Source organism: Pagrus pagrus (genome assembly GCF_965226575.1).
Source record: "Pagrus pagrus genome assembly, chromosome: 2".
Classification (NCBI taxonomy): Eukaryota; Metazoa; Chordata; class Actinopteri; order Spariformes; family Sparidae; genus Pagrus; species Pagrus pagrus.
The window spans coordinates 8,172,234-8,189,439 of NC_140186.1; the positions used below are offsets into that span (position 1 = coordinate 8,172,234).

Here is a 17,206-nt window from a genome sequence, read left to right on the forward strand (position 1 = left end):
GACATTAATTGTCGGTGGTGTAACTTCAAAAGCAGGTCAAATCTGTTGTTGTTCATTTCAAAGTGCTTCACAAAAAGAAAAACAATCATCCAAACACAGTATTTAGGTGTGCTAGCCATGAGAGACAATTAAAATATAGCATTATAGCATTACATTTTAGGCTATACGTAATAAACATTACATAAAATGTCTTTTAACGGTGTAATAAAGACGGTTATTGACACAACTACAGTGCAGTTTTCATCACTTACCTGTATCATTGGCACATAAACATTGTTTCTCGTTTGGCGCCACCCTCAGGCCGACCGTTGCACTTTGTTGTCGCGGTGCATGATGGGAGGCGAGGAAACTTTTACTAACCAATCAGAAACCGGAGCACCCTCGTTACCCGGAAGTAGTACATCACAACAAAAAATTGCCGGGAAATCTGCTCTGGCAAAGCGGCTGCTGAAGCCGCGGAGGGAATATTGTACTTAATATTATTACTGTAGCATTTAGAGTTGGTTTAGACTTCATACTTTTCCGTGTCTTTGGTGGTATCGTGCAAATATGGACGAGTATGACGAAATGTTCGGGATAGAGGATGACTTCGAGGACCAGTTCGCCGACGAGCTGGACGCGATGGCTCAGATGGAGGAAGGTGAGGACTAGCTAGCTACAATCCTTTGTAGGACCTTTAATGTAACGTTTATCCCCCGAATAATAACTTAAAACTGTTCTCTTTACTCCTACACCCCCGACTATAGCCCCGTGTACCTAACTTCATCATAAACTTCTAGTAAAAAACACAGACAGACCACTAGTTTCTAACGCTTGTTGATGTCGTCATACTGGACATAAAAAAGTTATGCGATATTATTGAAGCTCTTAACATTCAGTTTGCTGTTAAAGAAAGGTCGAATGAATCTACACTTGATCACATCTATGTGCTAAGTTTCAGCCTGACATATTATTTTCTATTCATGTTGTAAATGTTTCATTTTTAATGGAATTGTAATTAAAGTTTTGGGGGTTTGAACCATTTTTGGGTACACAAGTCATGTCCAAGTCTATTGTGAGATGTTGTCTGCGTAATTTGGACGTCATGTGACCCTTTTACCATAGTGATTATTTCTTCAGCTATTTATTTATTTATTGAAAGCAAATAATATTTTAGTCTAGCAAATGTCCGAGAGCAATGAAATGTGGCCATCATATTTTCCCAGAACCCAAAGTGAGATCAACACTTATCATCTTGACTAAACAAAGCAACACATAACATAAGCTATAGACTACTTAATTTATTGATAATCAAAAACTTTATTGCATTAATTGTGTGCCTTGAATGTTTTAGAGAACACTTCCAAGCCAGGCAAACCTCCGAAGCAGGGTCCAGGAGACAACGTATCTGACATAGAGCACCTGCTGGAAGATCAGCCTCTCAGTGAGTTCACCGGTGTTTTTGTTCTTGTGTCTGTTGGGTGTTGTAAGTTTGTACACTTACTCTGAATTTGTCCTTGCAGCCCCGAAGGCGAAACGGCAGAAGCAGGAAGCAGGGGTGGTCAAGCGGCTTTTCAACTCACAGCAGATTCGAGAGAGCAAAGCCCCGACACTGAGTGATAACATCACACCGCCGTCATCTCCAGAGCAGTATGAACCCTCTCACGCTGTCAGGTAGGACGGGTGTTGAGTTTAACAGTCTGACAGAGGAAAACATAATGTTATAGAATTTGGCGAAGGAAAAGCACTTTGTGATCATTTTATTGTCATAGCTTGGGGTTTATTTGTGATACATTATTGGGAATGTATTTTTGTGTAGTACACATAGCACCTCTTAATATAGACATCCAAACATTGCATAAGGAAGAACAATACGCCAAAAGGATGAACTCAGGGACTTCTTGTTTCCATACTGAAATGGATAAGTTAATAATTTGGTTGCCAGTAAATGAATCGATGCCAATTTTAGTAATTATGTTAATCCTTTATTATAATCAAATAACATAAATAAAATATATCAAGTACAAATACTGAACATTTACTCATTACAGCCTGTCAAATCTGAGGATTTAGGGTTTTCTGTTTTATATGATTTTAATCAAATTGGCAATTGCTCACACAAAAATTTCGAATTTAAAGAGAATTTGTCGAAGTATTTGAGAAGTGTAGCCTAATGACACTCTGTATAACACACTTCTGAATATGTTCGTGTGTTATAGGTCGACCTCACACGCGTTTGATATCAGTGGCTTTGGTACAATCCCAGAGTCACCCAGGCGACCTCCCGCAGCGGCACCAGCATCACTGCACGTGCTGAGGCGGCCTCCTTTAGACGGAGAGTACATCAGTGTGACAGACTCCTCAGGGAGTCGAGTCTATCTGAGACAAAAGGAGGACACGGGGACAAAGGTTAAACTCCTTAGCAGTTCTTCATCTGTGATGCTGAAACCCTGTTTCATTCACAGCACTCATACCTCTCGTGTCCAGTGTCTGTATTTGTCATGTATATGTATTTCTTTGCATTAACGTGTGTATGTGTGTGTGTGTGCGCGTGTGTCTCTCCAGGTCGTGGAGTCCAGAATTGTGCCAAACTCCCATGGTGCGCTGGGGCTTCTGGCCTTGCCCGTAGGTGTGTTGAGAGAACAAGAGGCAGAGAAGGTGAGTGACCGATAATTTCAGCACTGAAATAAAAAGTATCTGTCATTGCTTTTCATAAAATTAATTTTGTTTGTAGATGTACCCGACCCGTGGGATGTTTTTCAGTTTTTTTTTTTAAATGTGTTTAGTAAATTCATTGCACTACAGAAAAGAGGAATGTATCAACAGCTGGTTTAGTGTTAGGGTTAGTCATATTTTGTGAACTGTGTGTGGATGAATGAACTTTGAGGCTGTTCAGATTGCAAATTTGGTAAAAAAAAATGTCTTCTCTGTCTTTGAAATTGTGCAGCGTCACCTTCAGGTTGTGGAAGAATCTCAGCGTGTTTCAGAGCTGCTGGCCAGGTAAGTCACCAGCTGTCTCTCTCACAAATGAAAAATCTGATCACCTGCAGTACATTTAACTTTCTTTTTGAATTCGTGTCACATTCCAGCAATGTGAACGATGTCTTTTTTGAGTCTGAAAGCACAGAAGATAAAGAAAATAATGATCCTGAAGACACAGAGGGACTGACCTCCCGACTCTGGGTGGACAGATTCTCTCCCCGACACTACACGGAGCTGCTCAGTGATGATGTAAGCAATATTTAGTGTGTCTGTGTAATTTCATAAACATTTCTGCAGACAAACTGTTAAAAGAAGAGCAGATTTCCATCAGCTTATTATTTGAAGTATCTCAGAAAAGGTTGCTGAAAACATTTTAAAAACAATTTCACAGGTTTTTGCTCACTTGAGATGGTTTTTGCCTTTTTTGAAAAAGAGTAAATGGGAAGTCTAAACTCTTTTTTGAATAAGTTATGATGCTGCAAAGGTTTTCCTCACATGACTGATCAGCTGTTACCGCTCCAAGAGAAGAGACGATCAATAGCGCAGATCAATGTGACCAGACAGATATGATGTGACCATCCACCTGTTGATAAATGAAATAAACATAATGTTTTCTTTTAGTTTCATCATCTTGTTGCACCCTTTTCTTTCCCAAATATAATGGTTTTCTGACTGAAGAATTGACTGCTTATCTTGATGAACCAACAGCTAATAACCACCTAATAGTAGTGGATGGAAACAAGCATTAATTTGCATTCTCTCTTCACAATTTTCCCAGAATTCAGTTAAAATTTGCAACACATTTGGATGAACACACAGCTAATGACAAGTCCAAGTATCCCACGCTGATGTCAGCTCTGTGTGACTGTTTCGTTGCAGTTTACCAACCGCTGTCTGCTCAAATGGTTGAAACTTTGGGACACCGTTGTGTTCGGAAGAGAGAGGAAGACCCGCCCTGTCCGGTCTGAAAGACAGGCTCCCAACCAGAACTCATTCAAACCCAATCAAGCCAATCAGAATCAAAATCGCTTCAAGACCAAGATTGAAATGACTGAGGAGCTGCTGGAGGCTGAACTGGATCAGTACAACCGACCCAGATTCAAGGTGAACACAGATGCACACTCATTTAGTTTAATGACCCTTGGTTGTTCTGCAAAATCTAATTTATTTAGTTTTTTTCTCCAGGTGGCGTTGTTGTCTGGTCCTCCAGGTTTGGGGAAGACCACTTTGGCTCACATCATAGCAAAGCATGCTGGGTACAATGTGGTGGAAATCAATGCCAGGTCAGACAAACCAAATGAAAACTCGCCTAATAACAGGTGTAAGTCATAAGAATTACGTTTACTATAAACCTCCTATGGTACTGTTGACTTTTTCTTTGCAGTGATGACCGCAGTGCAGAGGTGTTCCAGAAACGCATCGACACGGCAACGCAGATGAAGTCAGTTTTAGGAGCCAGCGAGAAGCCGAACTGCCTCATTATTGATGAAATTGATGGAGCGCCTGCGGTACGTTCTGGACACGCTTAATAACCCACACTGCTCTACTTGCTGGTAGACCTCAATTTATGATGGGAAACATATTCTGAGTTAGAAAAAAGTTATTTGGACTCTTAATACTTGTAGTTTTGTGATTTGTTGCATTAAAATAGACTATTTATGAAGTTTGGTTAAGGGAGAATGACTATTTTTGTGGGACGACGTAAAGTATGTTTAAGTTGTTAACAGGCAATAATGAGGAGCCTAAAACGTCACCATGGGTTTTTTTTCTTCATCTGTTGTGTTCGACAGGCTGCAATCAACATTCTGTTAGCAACTCTGAACAAGAAAGATGGACACGGCGGGGAGGCCAGTACAGAGACTGCGAAGAAGAAAAAGAAGAAGGAGTCCATCCTGCTTCGACCAATCATCTGCATCTGTAACGACCTGTAAGAGAGACTGGAGTTTAGCAGGAGAATCAATATGGAAATTCTTTTTTTTTATTATTCTAGCTTGGTCATTCGATGTTGTTGTAAATTGTTTTTACGTTGCAGCTGTTATCTGATTACATCTCTTTCCTTTTAGTTACGTCCCAGCTCTCAGACCTCTCAGGCAGCAGGCCTTCCTCCTGACGTTCCCCCAGACTCAACCTTCCCGCCTGGCACAGAGACTGGCAGAGGTCAGCACACACACACGCCCACATTAGGTCACGCACAGGAGTACACAAACTTTTGCAAAGAATGTTTATGCAGATTTTTTTTTTATTTGATTTGCAGATCTCACTGAAGCAGGGGATGAAAACAGACACAGGCACTCTGATGTCACTGTGTGAGAAGACAGACAACGACATCCGGTCTTGTATCAACACACTGCAGGTGGGTGGCATCATTGTGAAGGAAAGTCTGTCTGATGCATGAGCAGTTCTGTAGTGTGCAGTGTAATTATATCACGATATGTGTTATTGTCTGTACAGTTTCTCCACGGGCGTGGCCTCAAGCAGGTCGACACCAAGACCATCCAGTGTATCTCAGTGGGGCAGAAGGACCAGAACAAAGGCTTGTTCCATCTGTGGCAGGAGATCTTCCAGTTACCGCGTACAAAACGGTACAGAACGTTGTGTTTGTCATGAAATTGTTTAATGTTTTAACTGGTAATTGCATTTATTCATCCATTTATTTTCTACAGCTTGTGATTGAGGTTATTGCTCGAAATTATTGTATTTTTTTTTTGCCTGGAAAAAACTGTGAGACAAATGTCATTAAATTCATGCGCTTGAAAAATAATTCTAGACCTTATCATCCCTTTTGGTTTGTTTCAGACGGGTATTAAATTCCATTCTACGTGGTATTGAAATGTAAAAAAAAAACAACAACCTTTAGATTTAATAACTGAACCTTGCAGAAACCTTGTTTGTAATCTGGTCAAAACAAGAAAACAAAGAGTTTTCCTGTTTTCTATGAACGACTTGTTTTGTACCTTGATCTGTGAGGGTGTATGAAAAGAGGGCGGCGTTACGCTAACAGAAAAGATTTTAAAACCTTTGGAACAATAAAAAACCTCACTGTCTTATCTGTTACCTCTCTGCTTTCTAAACTAACTTCTAATCTGTTCTTTCAGGAAACGTATCGGTGAGGGGTTTGATGAGGCATCGGGTTCAGGAGGTGGAGCTCAGAGGTTTCAGAACATTCTTCACTTGGCTTCGTCTAGTGGAGAGTATGAAAAGGTTTCTCAGGTAATGAACACACATTCACAGTATTTTATTCACACGAATATAGAAAGCACTACCCCAACATCAACATTTTAACAAAATGACGATATCTTAATATCAGTCTGAACGTCTGTCTGTTTTCCTCAGGGTCTGTATGATAATTATCTGTCCATGCGAGTGAGGGACCCCAACCTGCAGAGTGTGTGCGAGGCTCTGGATTGGCTGTCGTTCTCTGACAGACTAAACCAAGTCATTCTGCACGGGCAGAACTTCACCCTGATGAGATACCTTCCCTTTCTGTCGATCACGTTCCACTTCCTGTTTGCTCACACACACGTGCCCCGCATCAGCTATCCCCACAGCCAGCACGAGGTAATCAATGTCATACTGCAGCAGTGTGTAGCAATACAAGTGTTTCAGGTGAAAAAACGGAAAGGAAGAGAACATTTTCGAGAATAAAGACAAATAAAATAAGCAAAAATGAATGAAGACCAACAAAAGTAGGAAAATCAATATAATAGTTGTGATGTCATCAATGAGTCATCATTGTCTCCTCCTCAGGCCCTCTCCAAGCTCCTCAGCAGCAGGAACGCTTTGTCCACCATGTTGGCTGACATCCCACCATGCATCAGAACGAGGATCAGCCAGCTCTGCCTGACCCTCGATATGCTCACGCTGCTCCTCGACATCATCTGTCCCAAACTACGGCCTGTAAGTAAAAGCATGTACAGTTTACTTCTGTATGTATCTGTGTTTAAATCTGCAGCCCTGCATCTGTTTATCGTGGAGAGAAAATGCTTGTAATGTGTTATGATTTTCGTGTTAACTTACCCAAGTAAAGAAAAGCTAAAAAAGACGAAGCTATATTTATATAGACACTTAAAGAGCTATTAAGCATTTAGTAACATCCTGCTCACCTCAGATCTTGCAAGCCCCAATTTTGATGGCATTTACACACAGTGGCTACTTTATTAGGTGCACCTGTAAAATTGAATGCAATTAAATACAACAGCTCAGCCATAAATTCAACTTTTACCAAGGTAGTAACTTTTTAATTGCACATTCAGAGAATTGTTGATTTAACTGTATGTTTATTGTGGAGTTTTCAGTGTTGTTAATGTTGTGAAGAATATTAGAGAAACATTTTAATAAAATATAGTCCAATAAAACAATCACAGCCTCAATAATAAAGATATCATCATATATACTATACACTATTTATACGCTTTTATAAACCATTTATTAACATGTATTGTTTTCCTTTTCGTGAATCCTTAAATTAACAATGTGAGTGACATGTTTTCACTTTAATAGCATTGAATTGAGAATCACACGGATCTCAGCTACACTTTGTTTGTGTTGGTACATGCCGGGGTTGATGAGACAAAATGTCTAACGTTTAATCTAAAATCGTGTGCGTTTCTTCAGGTGAACCCGCAGCTGTTCAGCACCAGAGAGAAGGAGCAGATGCGTGAGCTGATTGACACCATGCTGGCATACAATCTCTCATACAGGCAGGACCGCACGCCAGAGGGACAGTACGCATACATGCTGGAGCCGTGAGTACACACATGCACACACACTCTATATTACATGTGGACACATGCAGCGCAGATGTGTGGTTCTCGGGTGTGGAAGGTCACTGCTCTTGTCCACGCTATGGTTCTCTGCATGGAGGCTTAGAGACTAATCCCCTTAACACCTGGTGTGTGTGCGTGTGTGTTTGATCGTAGTGGTGTGGGAGCTGAGTAGCAAGCTGCAAAGCCTCACAGGTGGGGTACAGGTGGATGGATGAACAGATGAACGGATGAGTAAATGAGGTTGTAAATTAGGCAGAAAGGAGTTTAGAGAAATTAATCGGAGATATCGTGGACTACCATTTTTTGTTTTTTCGTGGACTTCCTGGTGTGAGTACAATGGGATAACTAGACGTCGGTCTCAGCCATGCCGGCCCAGGTGGAGAGGCAGCCAGGCGGCCACGGGGGCTCCTTCCTGCAGGCTCGTTGTGACCAGGTGCTGGTCACCAACGACTGGTGCCTGCCTCTAGTGTTGGCTCTACTGCTGCTCCTACTGATCTACACCTTCCTGTACCTGCCCTCTCTAGCTCACCACAACACCACCCTCTGATACCTTATGGAGAAGGATTTGGAGCACAATTGTGGATGTAAACATTTAACATTGCAGTCGGTGGATACGCCCAGTACCAACAGGAACAATTGTTTGATTGGACTGCTCTTTTCTGGACACGGTTGTTGATTGGTCAGACTGTGGCAGAATTAATTACTATCGTCACCTGGTCTTCAGAGGCCATGAGTGAGGAACAACACGTAGAGAAAAAGTGTAGGAAAGATGAATATAATTTACCTCATTCTTTACAAATCTGCTTTTTTTTTTTTTGCCTGAAGACATTTTAAACCTAAAAACACTTTGTGCTTTAATGAGGAACTTTTATCTCAGGTCTGTTGTTGAATATTCTCATTTGTTCTGTCCTAATATCAGAGAATGAATGTGAAAGTGGTTAAAAATGAAAAACACCAAGACAGAGCTAAATCTACGTAGTTAAATGAATTTAACTTGAATTTACTTAAAGCTGCTCCAAGGAACTTTCATTTTCTCCTCAACTTGTCCTCAGCACTCAGCAAATTTGAGGAGCACCAGCACAGAATGTAGGAGCACCACTTAATTCATCGTGCATCACAATACATGTGTATTTTTTCCATCTTACTGATAATTGGAGCATGTGATGTATCGTCGCTACGCTGCTTTTTTATAAACTATGATAATAGTCATGGTCATGGGTCGCCCCTCATCCAGGCACCGTCTCGCTCCCTCCTCCTCCGCATCATCAGCATCGGGCCAAAATGAACATTTCTGCTGATATGACAGGTGGATAATATGAGGCTTGACATGAATAGTTGATTATAAAAGCAGGCATAATAATGTTTAATCTACCACAAGAGAGACTTGCAATCAGGTAGAGGAAAAACATGTGTGTGAACCTGCATCGACAATCGCCGAAAATGAGTTGAAAAATATCTGCAACAATCCGTTGTGGTGCATCTCTACTGTAAATGTGTCAGCGAGAGGTTACATTACTTAATATTAGCTGCACGGTGTTTAATCCATTGTGTGAAAGGGGAAGTTTAGGCGAGCTTCTCTTTCATTTCATCGACAGTTTTTCAAGTCTCTGATGTTTTATTCTTATAATTTGCAATAAATAGCTCACAGTCACATAGAACTATTTCATCTTATCCAATGCCCTTTGGATCTAAACACAACATAAAATGAGAACGTGAGAAAGTTTACTAGCGCATGTGTATGTGTGTAGAGAGAGGGATGGAGATCAGCGGTAAGAGGATTAAGGTTTTAGAGAATGACAGATTCAGGGTTTTATTCTGGAAAACATGAACGATGGCACCAAAAGTGGAAGCTTTTTGTTATTTTGTTTGTCATCTAACAGGGTTCAACTCTGTGTCGGCTCGCTGCTGTCGGGAGACACACCAAGTTTAAACACAAAGACACTTGTGATGTTTTTATATAGCCGCTGTTTACTTGGTGTGTGTGTGTGTGTTTGCAGGCGTGTTGAGGAGGTGGTGAGGTATCCGGGCCTGCCTCCACGTCGTCAGCTAACCTATCAGGCCAAACAAACCATCAGCAGAGAGATGGAGCAAGAGAAGATGAGGAGAGCTGAGCAACTGATGCTGCAACGAAACCCTGCAGCGGTGAGACCTCAATACACAGACACAGATGGTGTGGCTGTTATATACAGTACAGCCAGTAGATAATCAGGTCACCATATGTGTGTGTCTGTGTGTTAATAATCTAATGTATTCATAATCTGCCGTGTCGTGTGATGCAGAAAGAGAAAGAAAAAAAGAGCGCCGCCCCTAAAGCGCCCAGGAACTATCAGCAGAGGCTGGAGAACATTGTGAAACAGACCACAGTGGAGACCAAAGTGAGACACTCAAACACACACACACACACACACACACACACACACACACACTAGAGGGGTGGGAGATCTTGAGATCACAATGTATGTAATCTTGATCATGATCCATTATCTGAATTGAAATGCCCTGTAGACTATAGCCTATTTTAAAATCGCCTCTAAATTTCTCCATTTGCACCATTAATACACAATATTGTATTCAAGATGTTTCTCTTTTGGAACAAGCTCCTCATCTTCATTGTTGCTGGCTATAACTCATGTTGCATTGTTTACAATACATCACCCAAGGAAGGGCCACAAGAAGTAATTTGTCCAATCAGCAAAGCCATTTGCGTGGCTACATCACTGTACTGGTTTGTCCACGTAGCACAGACCTGCTAGTCATCTCCATAACAAGATTTCGTCAGGTAGAAAATCCGACAACATTTTCAGGTTTAAGTTTTCAGTTTCTGTAAGTTACTGCAAGATAAGGCAGTTTCCCCTGAATAACCTTTTATTGATTTTTCAGATGGTTGTTCTTGTCTCATTAACTGGGGAGGTAGCACACTTTTCTTGCCAGTATTGTATGCGTTAGTGGAGGCCAGTAGGTGGAGCCAGAGAGGAGCAGCCAACATCTGTATGTACTGAGCATTGGAGCCTCTGTGGATGATCTGCAGTGTTATAATAGTTCAGTAATGGAGGAACTGAGCCTCTAGAGGGCAGAAATGAGGATAATGAGAAGCCACTGGGTCACAGTCTCTAATGGTGAAACTGGAAATGAGGCTAATGAGAGGTGGTGTGTGTGTCTACGCGTGGTCATGTGATTGTTCATTGTTATTGACCTCATTGTTGAGGACAGTGTCTTACAAAGTTTACTTCATCCTCCTCATTGCTCTGTGTTTGTGTGTTTGTCTTCTGCAGCCGGAGGTGGACTTCTTCGGTCGAGCCGTCGCCCCCAAAATCCAGAAACCGCAGTCGTCCTCAGACACAGGTACTGTGTGACACGACTGTAGCTTAATTTATCCAAACCCTTGTGAGCATACAGGCTGTTTGGGGAAAAACGCTTCGAGGCACATCAGGTCCAAACACACCAGAGGTGATTACTGATGTGTGTTACGTAACACTTCAAAATTAGAGCTCCTGTGGCAGACTGCAGGCAGCCGATCTGGGCCGTCAACAACCCTGCCACCTGCATTTTCCCACCATAATGTGGAGAATATCATATTACTATTAGCAACATAAAAGACTGGACACGCCTGATCGACAGCCTCCTTCTAAGGTTTGGACACCAGCCAATAGAATAAACAATCTTTAATACTTATGTAAATTTAACGCTTTCTATCTTCCTTAGTTTGCCTCGTTCTGAAAAGACCTTTGATCATCGTAGCTCCAGGAAAATAAAAAAGTTTGGAGAGTTGTTCCTGTGGTTTGGCCCGCTGGTAGCTTTGTGTCAGTGGAAACAAATGTGACTGCTGTGTTCAAATGCATCACGGCTCCACACCCAAAATAGCACATTTGCATAAACAATGGAGGTTTTGAACAGAGCTGTGTAGCTCATTCTTGAGCTGGGATGAATATACTGTATGTCCGAAACAGTTTCTGTTTTTTGTTTTTGTTTTTTCACTTTGCAAGGAGCTACTGTTTCTCTAACTTCTTATCATTATCCAGTAACGGACACACAGTTGTTCCTTTGTATATTTCTCATATACTGCTTGAACATGAGGTATAATAACCACAGCGACTTGCTCCTTTTCAACAGGGTTTACAAATATCCTGTGTAAGGCCTCCTGTCGTTTAGTTGGTATCTACGGTGCTGTTCATTTTTATTCAGCTTGTGACACAGGAGCAGATTCAGTGCTCAGCGGTCGTGGCTATTAGAAATGGACATTAAAAATCACTAACCTTCCTGAAAGCACTGCATTCAGGAAATTGATCAGCAGTGTAATCAGGCTGGAAAGGCAACGCTGTGGCTGTTTTTAGACTCTTTTAGCTTCAAAGCAGAAACAACAGCGGGACTTTGAAAGGCACAGCTCTGGATCCTGTGTCCTGATCAGCCTGTTGATTAACTGGTACATTTCGACACGTCAATCGAAACAAACACTGTACTTGCATGAGTGTGTGAGAGTCCTGTCGGAGTGAATCAGCAGAGACTGGTTGATGGTCCTCCAGAGTTAAGTCTCTGATATACCCGGGGATGATTGGATGCACACACACACACACACAGTACAGCACACTGGGACTCTGCATAAGTGGAGCTTTTCCAATACACTGATCATCCAAAACATTAAAACCACAAACAGGTGAAGTGAATAACACCGAACATCTTGTTACAATGTTCTGCTGGGGAACCTTCGGTCCTGGCCATCCACCAGAACATTGCATTGTAACAAGATGATCAATGTTATTCACTTCACCTGTGATGATGTTTTTAAAAAAAAGAGGTGTTCAGGTTTTGTAATCACATTAGCGAGCTGTAAATCCTGAAATCTGACAAGTAATTTGGTTCATCACTTTAAATTATTAAACTAGCGCTGAATCAATTTGTTTAATCAAATAAATCAGTAGCAAGGTTCATGGTGTCATGGTTCCAGATTCAAAAATGTGAATATTTTTACTCTTCTGTGACAATAAACTGTATGTAGGCTTTGAAGACATTACGTTGATCTTTGGAAAACTGACTGAATTTATAGACCAAACACCCAAAATGCTCTTTTTGTCTCTCTGCAGGTGAGAGGAGTGCGGTTGATTCTATGGGGACGGCGGTGGGCAACAGTGACGTGTGGTTCAGGTTCAACGAGGGCATGTCCAACGCTGTCAGGCGAAATGTCTACATCAGAGAACTACTGTAACCCCCGAACACTCACACTCGCACACACACACACACACACACACACACACACTCACACACTCACACTCACACACGTATTTCTCTGTCCTGTGTTGTATGTAAACATGTGAATAAATCCAAGAAAAAAAACCAGCTGTTAAATTCAAAACAGTCTTTATTTTGATTGACAGTGTAAAGAGCCAATAAAAACGTGTTGTTGAACATTTCTCAGCAGTCCATCAAAAACAAACTTCTAGAAAGCTACTCAGTGCTGTACACTCACACACACACAGTTGTGTCGAAATAAATTAAAAGCATTCAGGAGTCCCCCAATAAATAAACATGATAGTAGCAATAGTGTGTGTGTGTGTGTGTGTGTGTGTGTGTGTGTGTGTCTGTGTGCGTGCATGCGTGAAAGAGAGTAAATAAGCGAGTTAGTGCAGTGTGTGTGGTAGTGCATGATTCTTTAGTTTATATGCATCCGTGATTGTGTGTGTCTGTATATGTGTGTGTGTGTGTGTGTGTGTGTGTGTGTGTGTGTGTGACCATTAGAGGATCACACACTTGCCCTTCTCCACCCAGGGGTTGGCTCTCATCAGCTCTGGATTCAGAAATGGATCTTCACAAACACAACCCTCGATCCACTTCACCAGCCTACAAAACAACAACAACACACAAAGTCAGCACGAATCTGAAACTTGATACTTGAAGAGAGAGTGTGTGTGTGTGTGTGTGTGTGTGTGTGTGTGTGTGTGTGTGTGTGTGTGTGTGTGTGTGTGTGTGTGTGTGTGTGTGTGTGTGTGTGTGTGTGTGTGTGTGTGTGTGTGTGTGTGTGTGTGTATAAAGCGCACACTCACTCAGTAACGGTGATTGAGGATTTCTCTCTGTTGATTGCCAGCTGATACTGAAGGCTTTCTACCTCTCTCCTCATCTGTGGGACGTCTAACTCCTCCATGATGCTACTGCTGCTCTCACAAACAGACGAAAACACACAACAGATTGAAGCTTGAGTAGATTAAGAGTTCAGACACACAGATGTCACATGGAAACTCAAGTGGGGTGGGGGAAAAAAATGAATGTTTGGTTGTAAAGGAGCCGCTCAGCCTCGGTTTAATCTTGTTCTGGTGCATTCTTCTGTTTTTAATAAAAAACAGTAAGTCTGCTTTCACTTGAGTAGATTTCAAGTCCTTAGAAGTAAGAGGAAAAAAAAGGCAGATTAGCGGAAAGTTAGTCCGAAGAAGTTTATTTCGGTGACTTTGTGAGGCAAAAATATTTTGTTTTCCTCTCATGTTAAGTCGTCTTGTGACCTCTTGGCAGGAAACGCCGCTCTGTTCGATAGATTTCTGACGATATCTGATAAAAACTTGATAAAGACCAGATGGTCGCCACTTTGGAGAGTTTCACTGAACCACAGAGGAAGTGGTTGAAAGGACATATTCACGTTGTTAAAAAAGCCACGCTGACCCCATTAATTGAGGCCGTATGTAACTGGTTTTAAAATAAAACCAAGGATAAAAATTTTACTGCCAGCAAATCCCATCAATTTTTTTTTAGGTCGTCTCTTGATACTTCTAGCTTCCCTCCCTTAAATACTTTCATTTTATTGTCAGAAAAGACTCAGTCATTGAGCTGGGCACTGTAGCGTTTTAGCAACAGCACTCAAAACTGATCATACTCATTTGTTTGGGAACTATTTTCACCGGCGGGTTTAAAAAAATGGTCCTCTAGTGAGTATTACAGCAGCAGGTCGGTATATGTGGGATACTCCAGCAGAGTACATGTACCTCAAAATGATACTTGAGTACACTACACTTCTCAAGTACACTACTTGAGAAAATGTACTTTGTTACATTCAAACACTGATTATAAACTTAAACTGAGCTTTAAAACGTTCATGAAAAGTTTCATCAAATGGAAAAAATGTCTGCACTGACAAAAAGCTGAAGTTATATGGAGGATGAAAACTGCCAAATCCAAAAAGTAAAGAGATGTATGATTCAATAAATTAATAACTATGCCATTAAATGCACCAAAAATAGAATTATTATAAATAAATTAAGCCATGCCGAGTAAAATGTGTCATGAGGTTTTACATTTCGCCTGTCGGTTGATCATCAGAGTGAAAAGATCGACTTTTGTTTTCACGCCAGTGAGACGGTCTGTGGCTCCCCAGAGAATGTGTGCCTACATTTATTTTTCATATTATTTCAATATATCAAAGTATTTATTTAAATCTTTATATGTTTTAGATTTTGGCAGATTCTCCATATTAATCAAGTGTAGATATTTTTTAATTAATTTAATTTTCTTTCATATAATTTTAATTGCATTTAATGCTCTTTATTGAGTCATCTACTTCTATCTCCTGCCCGTTTTGTTCCTCCATGTCATAAATGTAATGGAGCGAAGCCGTCCGGTTGCACCACAGCAGTACTCCAGTACAGTCTGAAGGTATTTGTACTGCGCCGGGAGGAGAGGCACTTTGTCTTTGTGGCTCTTCTTCGAATTATCCAACAACCGGCTGCGTTTTCTGTATTTTTATTTGTACTTATTATAAATTCTGCCCCACCCTGCCACAGGCCACATTACAGCAGGAGGAGAGAGCAGAGAGAGAGAGAGAGGGCCCGGCTGAGAGTTCAGACCGACCATGGATCAGTTTAGTCCTCCCTATTGGAGACTGTCTCCCCCTCCCCCCTCATCCTCCTCCTCCTCCTCCTCCCCCACCATCCTCCTCCTCCTCCTCCTCCTCCCCCATCCTCCTCTTCATCTTTTTAATGGATCTAAGTAAGTCGGCTGCCCGGTTTCCTCCACCAGCATCCATCCTGCTGGAGCCAGCTGTTCCATGAAAAGGCCTTCATCATTTAATTATAACATCCTCCAAACGTCTCCATCACTGAGCCACCAGCCTCACACACACACACACACACACACACTCCATTACACCGCTTTAACATTACCGTCAGTGTGTGTGAGGATAAAGCGAGTATATACGGTCACCTGAAAACATCCGCCCCCCCCCCTAACGCAGATTAAATCGTGATTGTATGTGGATGAAAGACGCGTGAACCCCCCCGCACACACAGAAAGCCGCTCTTACCGTCGGGCCTACCGGAGAGGACCGCTGGTCGATTTTTGCGTGCAGCCGGCTGATGGAGGATGCAGACGGGCGCTCTGACAGCGATAATAAACAGCTGAGAGAGTCGGTGGAGTTTCCCCGGCAGAGGAGTCCGGCTTCAGTGCAGGCAGGGAGGAAGAGGAAGAAGAAGAGGAGGAGGAGGAGGAGGAGGAGGAGGCGGCTGTGTGTGTCGGCTGTGAGCGGCGCAGGGCACTCCCCTGCGCTCCTCTCTGGCAGCGACTGGATGCGGGATGCGCAGGGCGGAGAAAACGAGCCCCGCCGCCTGCTTTGACAGTGAAACGAGGTCTGGAGCCGAGGACGGACCTGTATGGAAATCTGCACACGCACTCAGGCAGGAAACAGGCAAATGAGGACGAGCTCCGGAGGGAAAACAAGCCGCAGGGACTTAATTTTCTATTCAGATGAGCGGAGCAGAGAGGAGGTGTTGTGCGCTCTGTCTCCAGAGGAGCTCAGTGAAACGAGAACAGAGGATCATTTCATCACTGAGATGTGTATTAAAGGGGGGTTTACAGTCTCCTTTTGTAAGAAAGTGTGTCTATGGGTGTGAAACCCTGATTCTTTCAGGTAAATTCAACTTTTAAAGGCACAATCTGTGATCCAGAGGTCAAAAATACACCACTGAACATGCACTTTTCACCCAAATTCGTCACCCAGCCTATAGGGACTCATAGGACAGCTGGACTTTAAAGGATAAATTCACCCAAGTCATTATCTATTCTCATGCTGATGGAAAGTCGGGTGAAATTTCATAGTCCACAAAACATTTCTGTTTGCAAAGCAGCGTTGCAGCATTCTCCTGAACAACTGAAGCAGATGGGGACTTGTTTTAAAACATAAACAAGAATACAGCTGAAAAAACAAAATGGCTCCATGCAGCTTTTCAAAGTCTCAGGAAGCCGAGAGATCTCACACTGATCTGAAAAGATGTTATTGACAGCCAGTCTTCACTGTAGCTGCTAAAAGGATGTAAATTACCTGCTGCAGCTCTGTTTTGCTGTGAAGCTCCAGAAATGTTTTGCGGACTACAAAACTTAACCTGACTTTCCATCTGCACGAGGGCGAGGAGATAATGACTTAATTATAATCTTCAGGTGAACTTTTCCTTTAAGCTGTTGTCCTATCAAGCAGTTCAATCAGTTTCACGCCAGAAATGTTGGGACAAGGT

At 42.1% G+C, this 17,206-nt stretch overlaps 2 protein-coding genes across 2 annotated transcripts; one reads left to right on the forward strand and one right to left on the reverse strand.

Moving 5' to 3' along the window:
* Positions 1–408: 408 nt before the first annotated feature.
* On the forward strand, positions 409–13,132 carry chtf18 (CTF18, chromosome transmission fidelity factor 18 homolog). Its single transcript, XM_084376535.1, has 22 exons — positions 409–640; positions 1,334–1,423; positions 1,503–1,653; positions 2,199–2,388; positions 2,545–2,637; positions 2,927–2,979; positions 3,069–3,210; positions 3,841–4,065; positions 4,147–4,244; positions 4,346–4,469; positions 4,752–4,888; positions 5,025–5,118; positions 5,216–5,314; positions 5,413–5,543; positions 6,057–6,171; positions 6,295–6,519; positions 6,709–6,858; positions 7,576–7,706; positions 9,725–9,869; positions 10,007–10,102; positions 11,000–11,069; positions 12,806–13,132. The coding sequence occupies exons 1-22, from the start codon at positions 550–552 to the stop codon at positions 12,925–12,927; spliced, it is 2,772 nt and encodes a 923-aa protein (XP_084232661.1). The 5' UTR covers positions 409–549; the 3' UTR covers positions 12,928–13,132.
* On the reverse strand, positions 13,063–16,440 carry gng13a (guanine nucleotide binding protein (G protein), gamma 13a). Its single transcript, XM_084376542.1, has 3 exons — positions 16,003–16,440; positions 13,763–13,870; positions 13,063–13,559 (listed from the first exon to the last, which is right to left on the reverse strand). The coding sequence occupies exons 2-3, from the start codon at positions 13,858–13,860 to the stop codon at positions 13,454–13,456; spliced, it is 204 nt and encodes a 67-aa protein (XP_084232668.1). The 5' UTR covers positions 13,861–13,870; positions 16,003–16,440; the 3' UTR covers positions 13,063–13,453.
* Between the last annotated feature and the right edge of the window lie 766 nt (positions 16,441–17,206).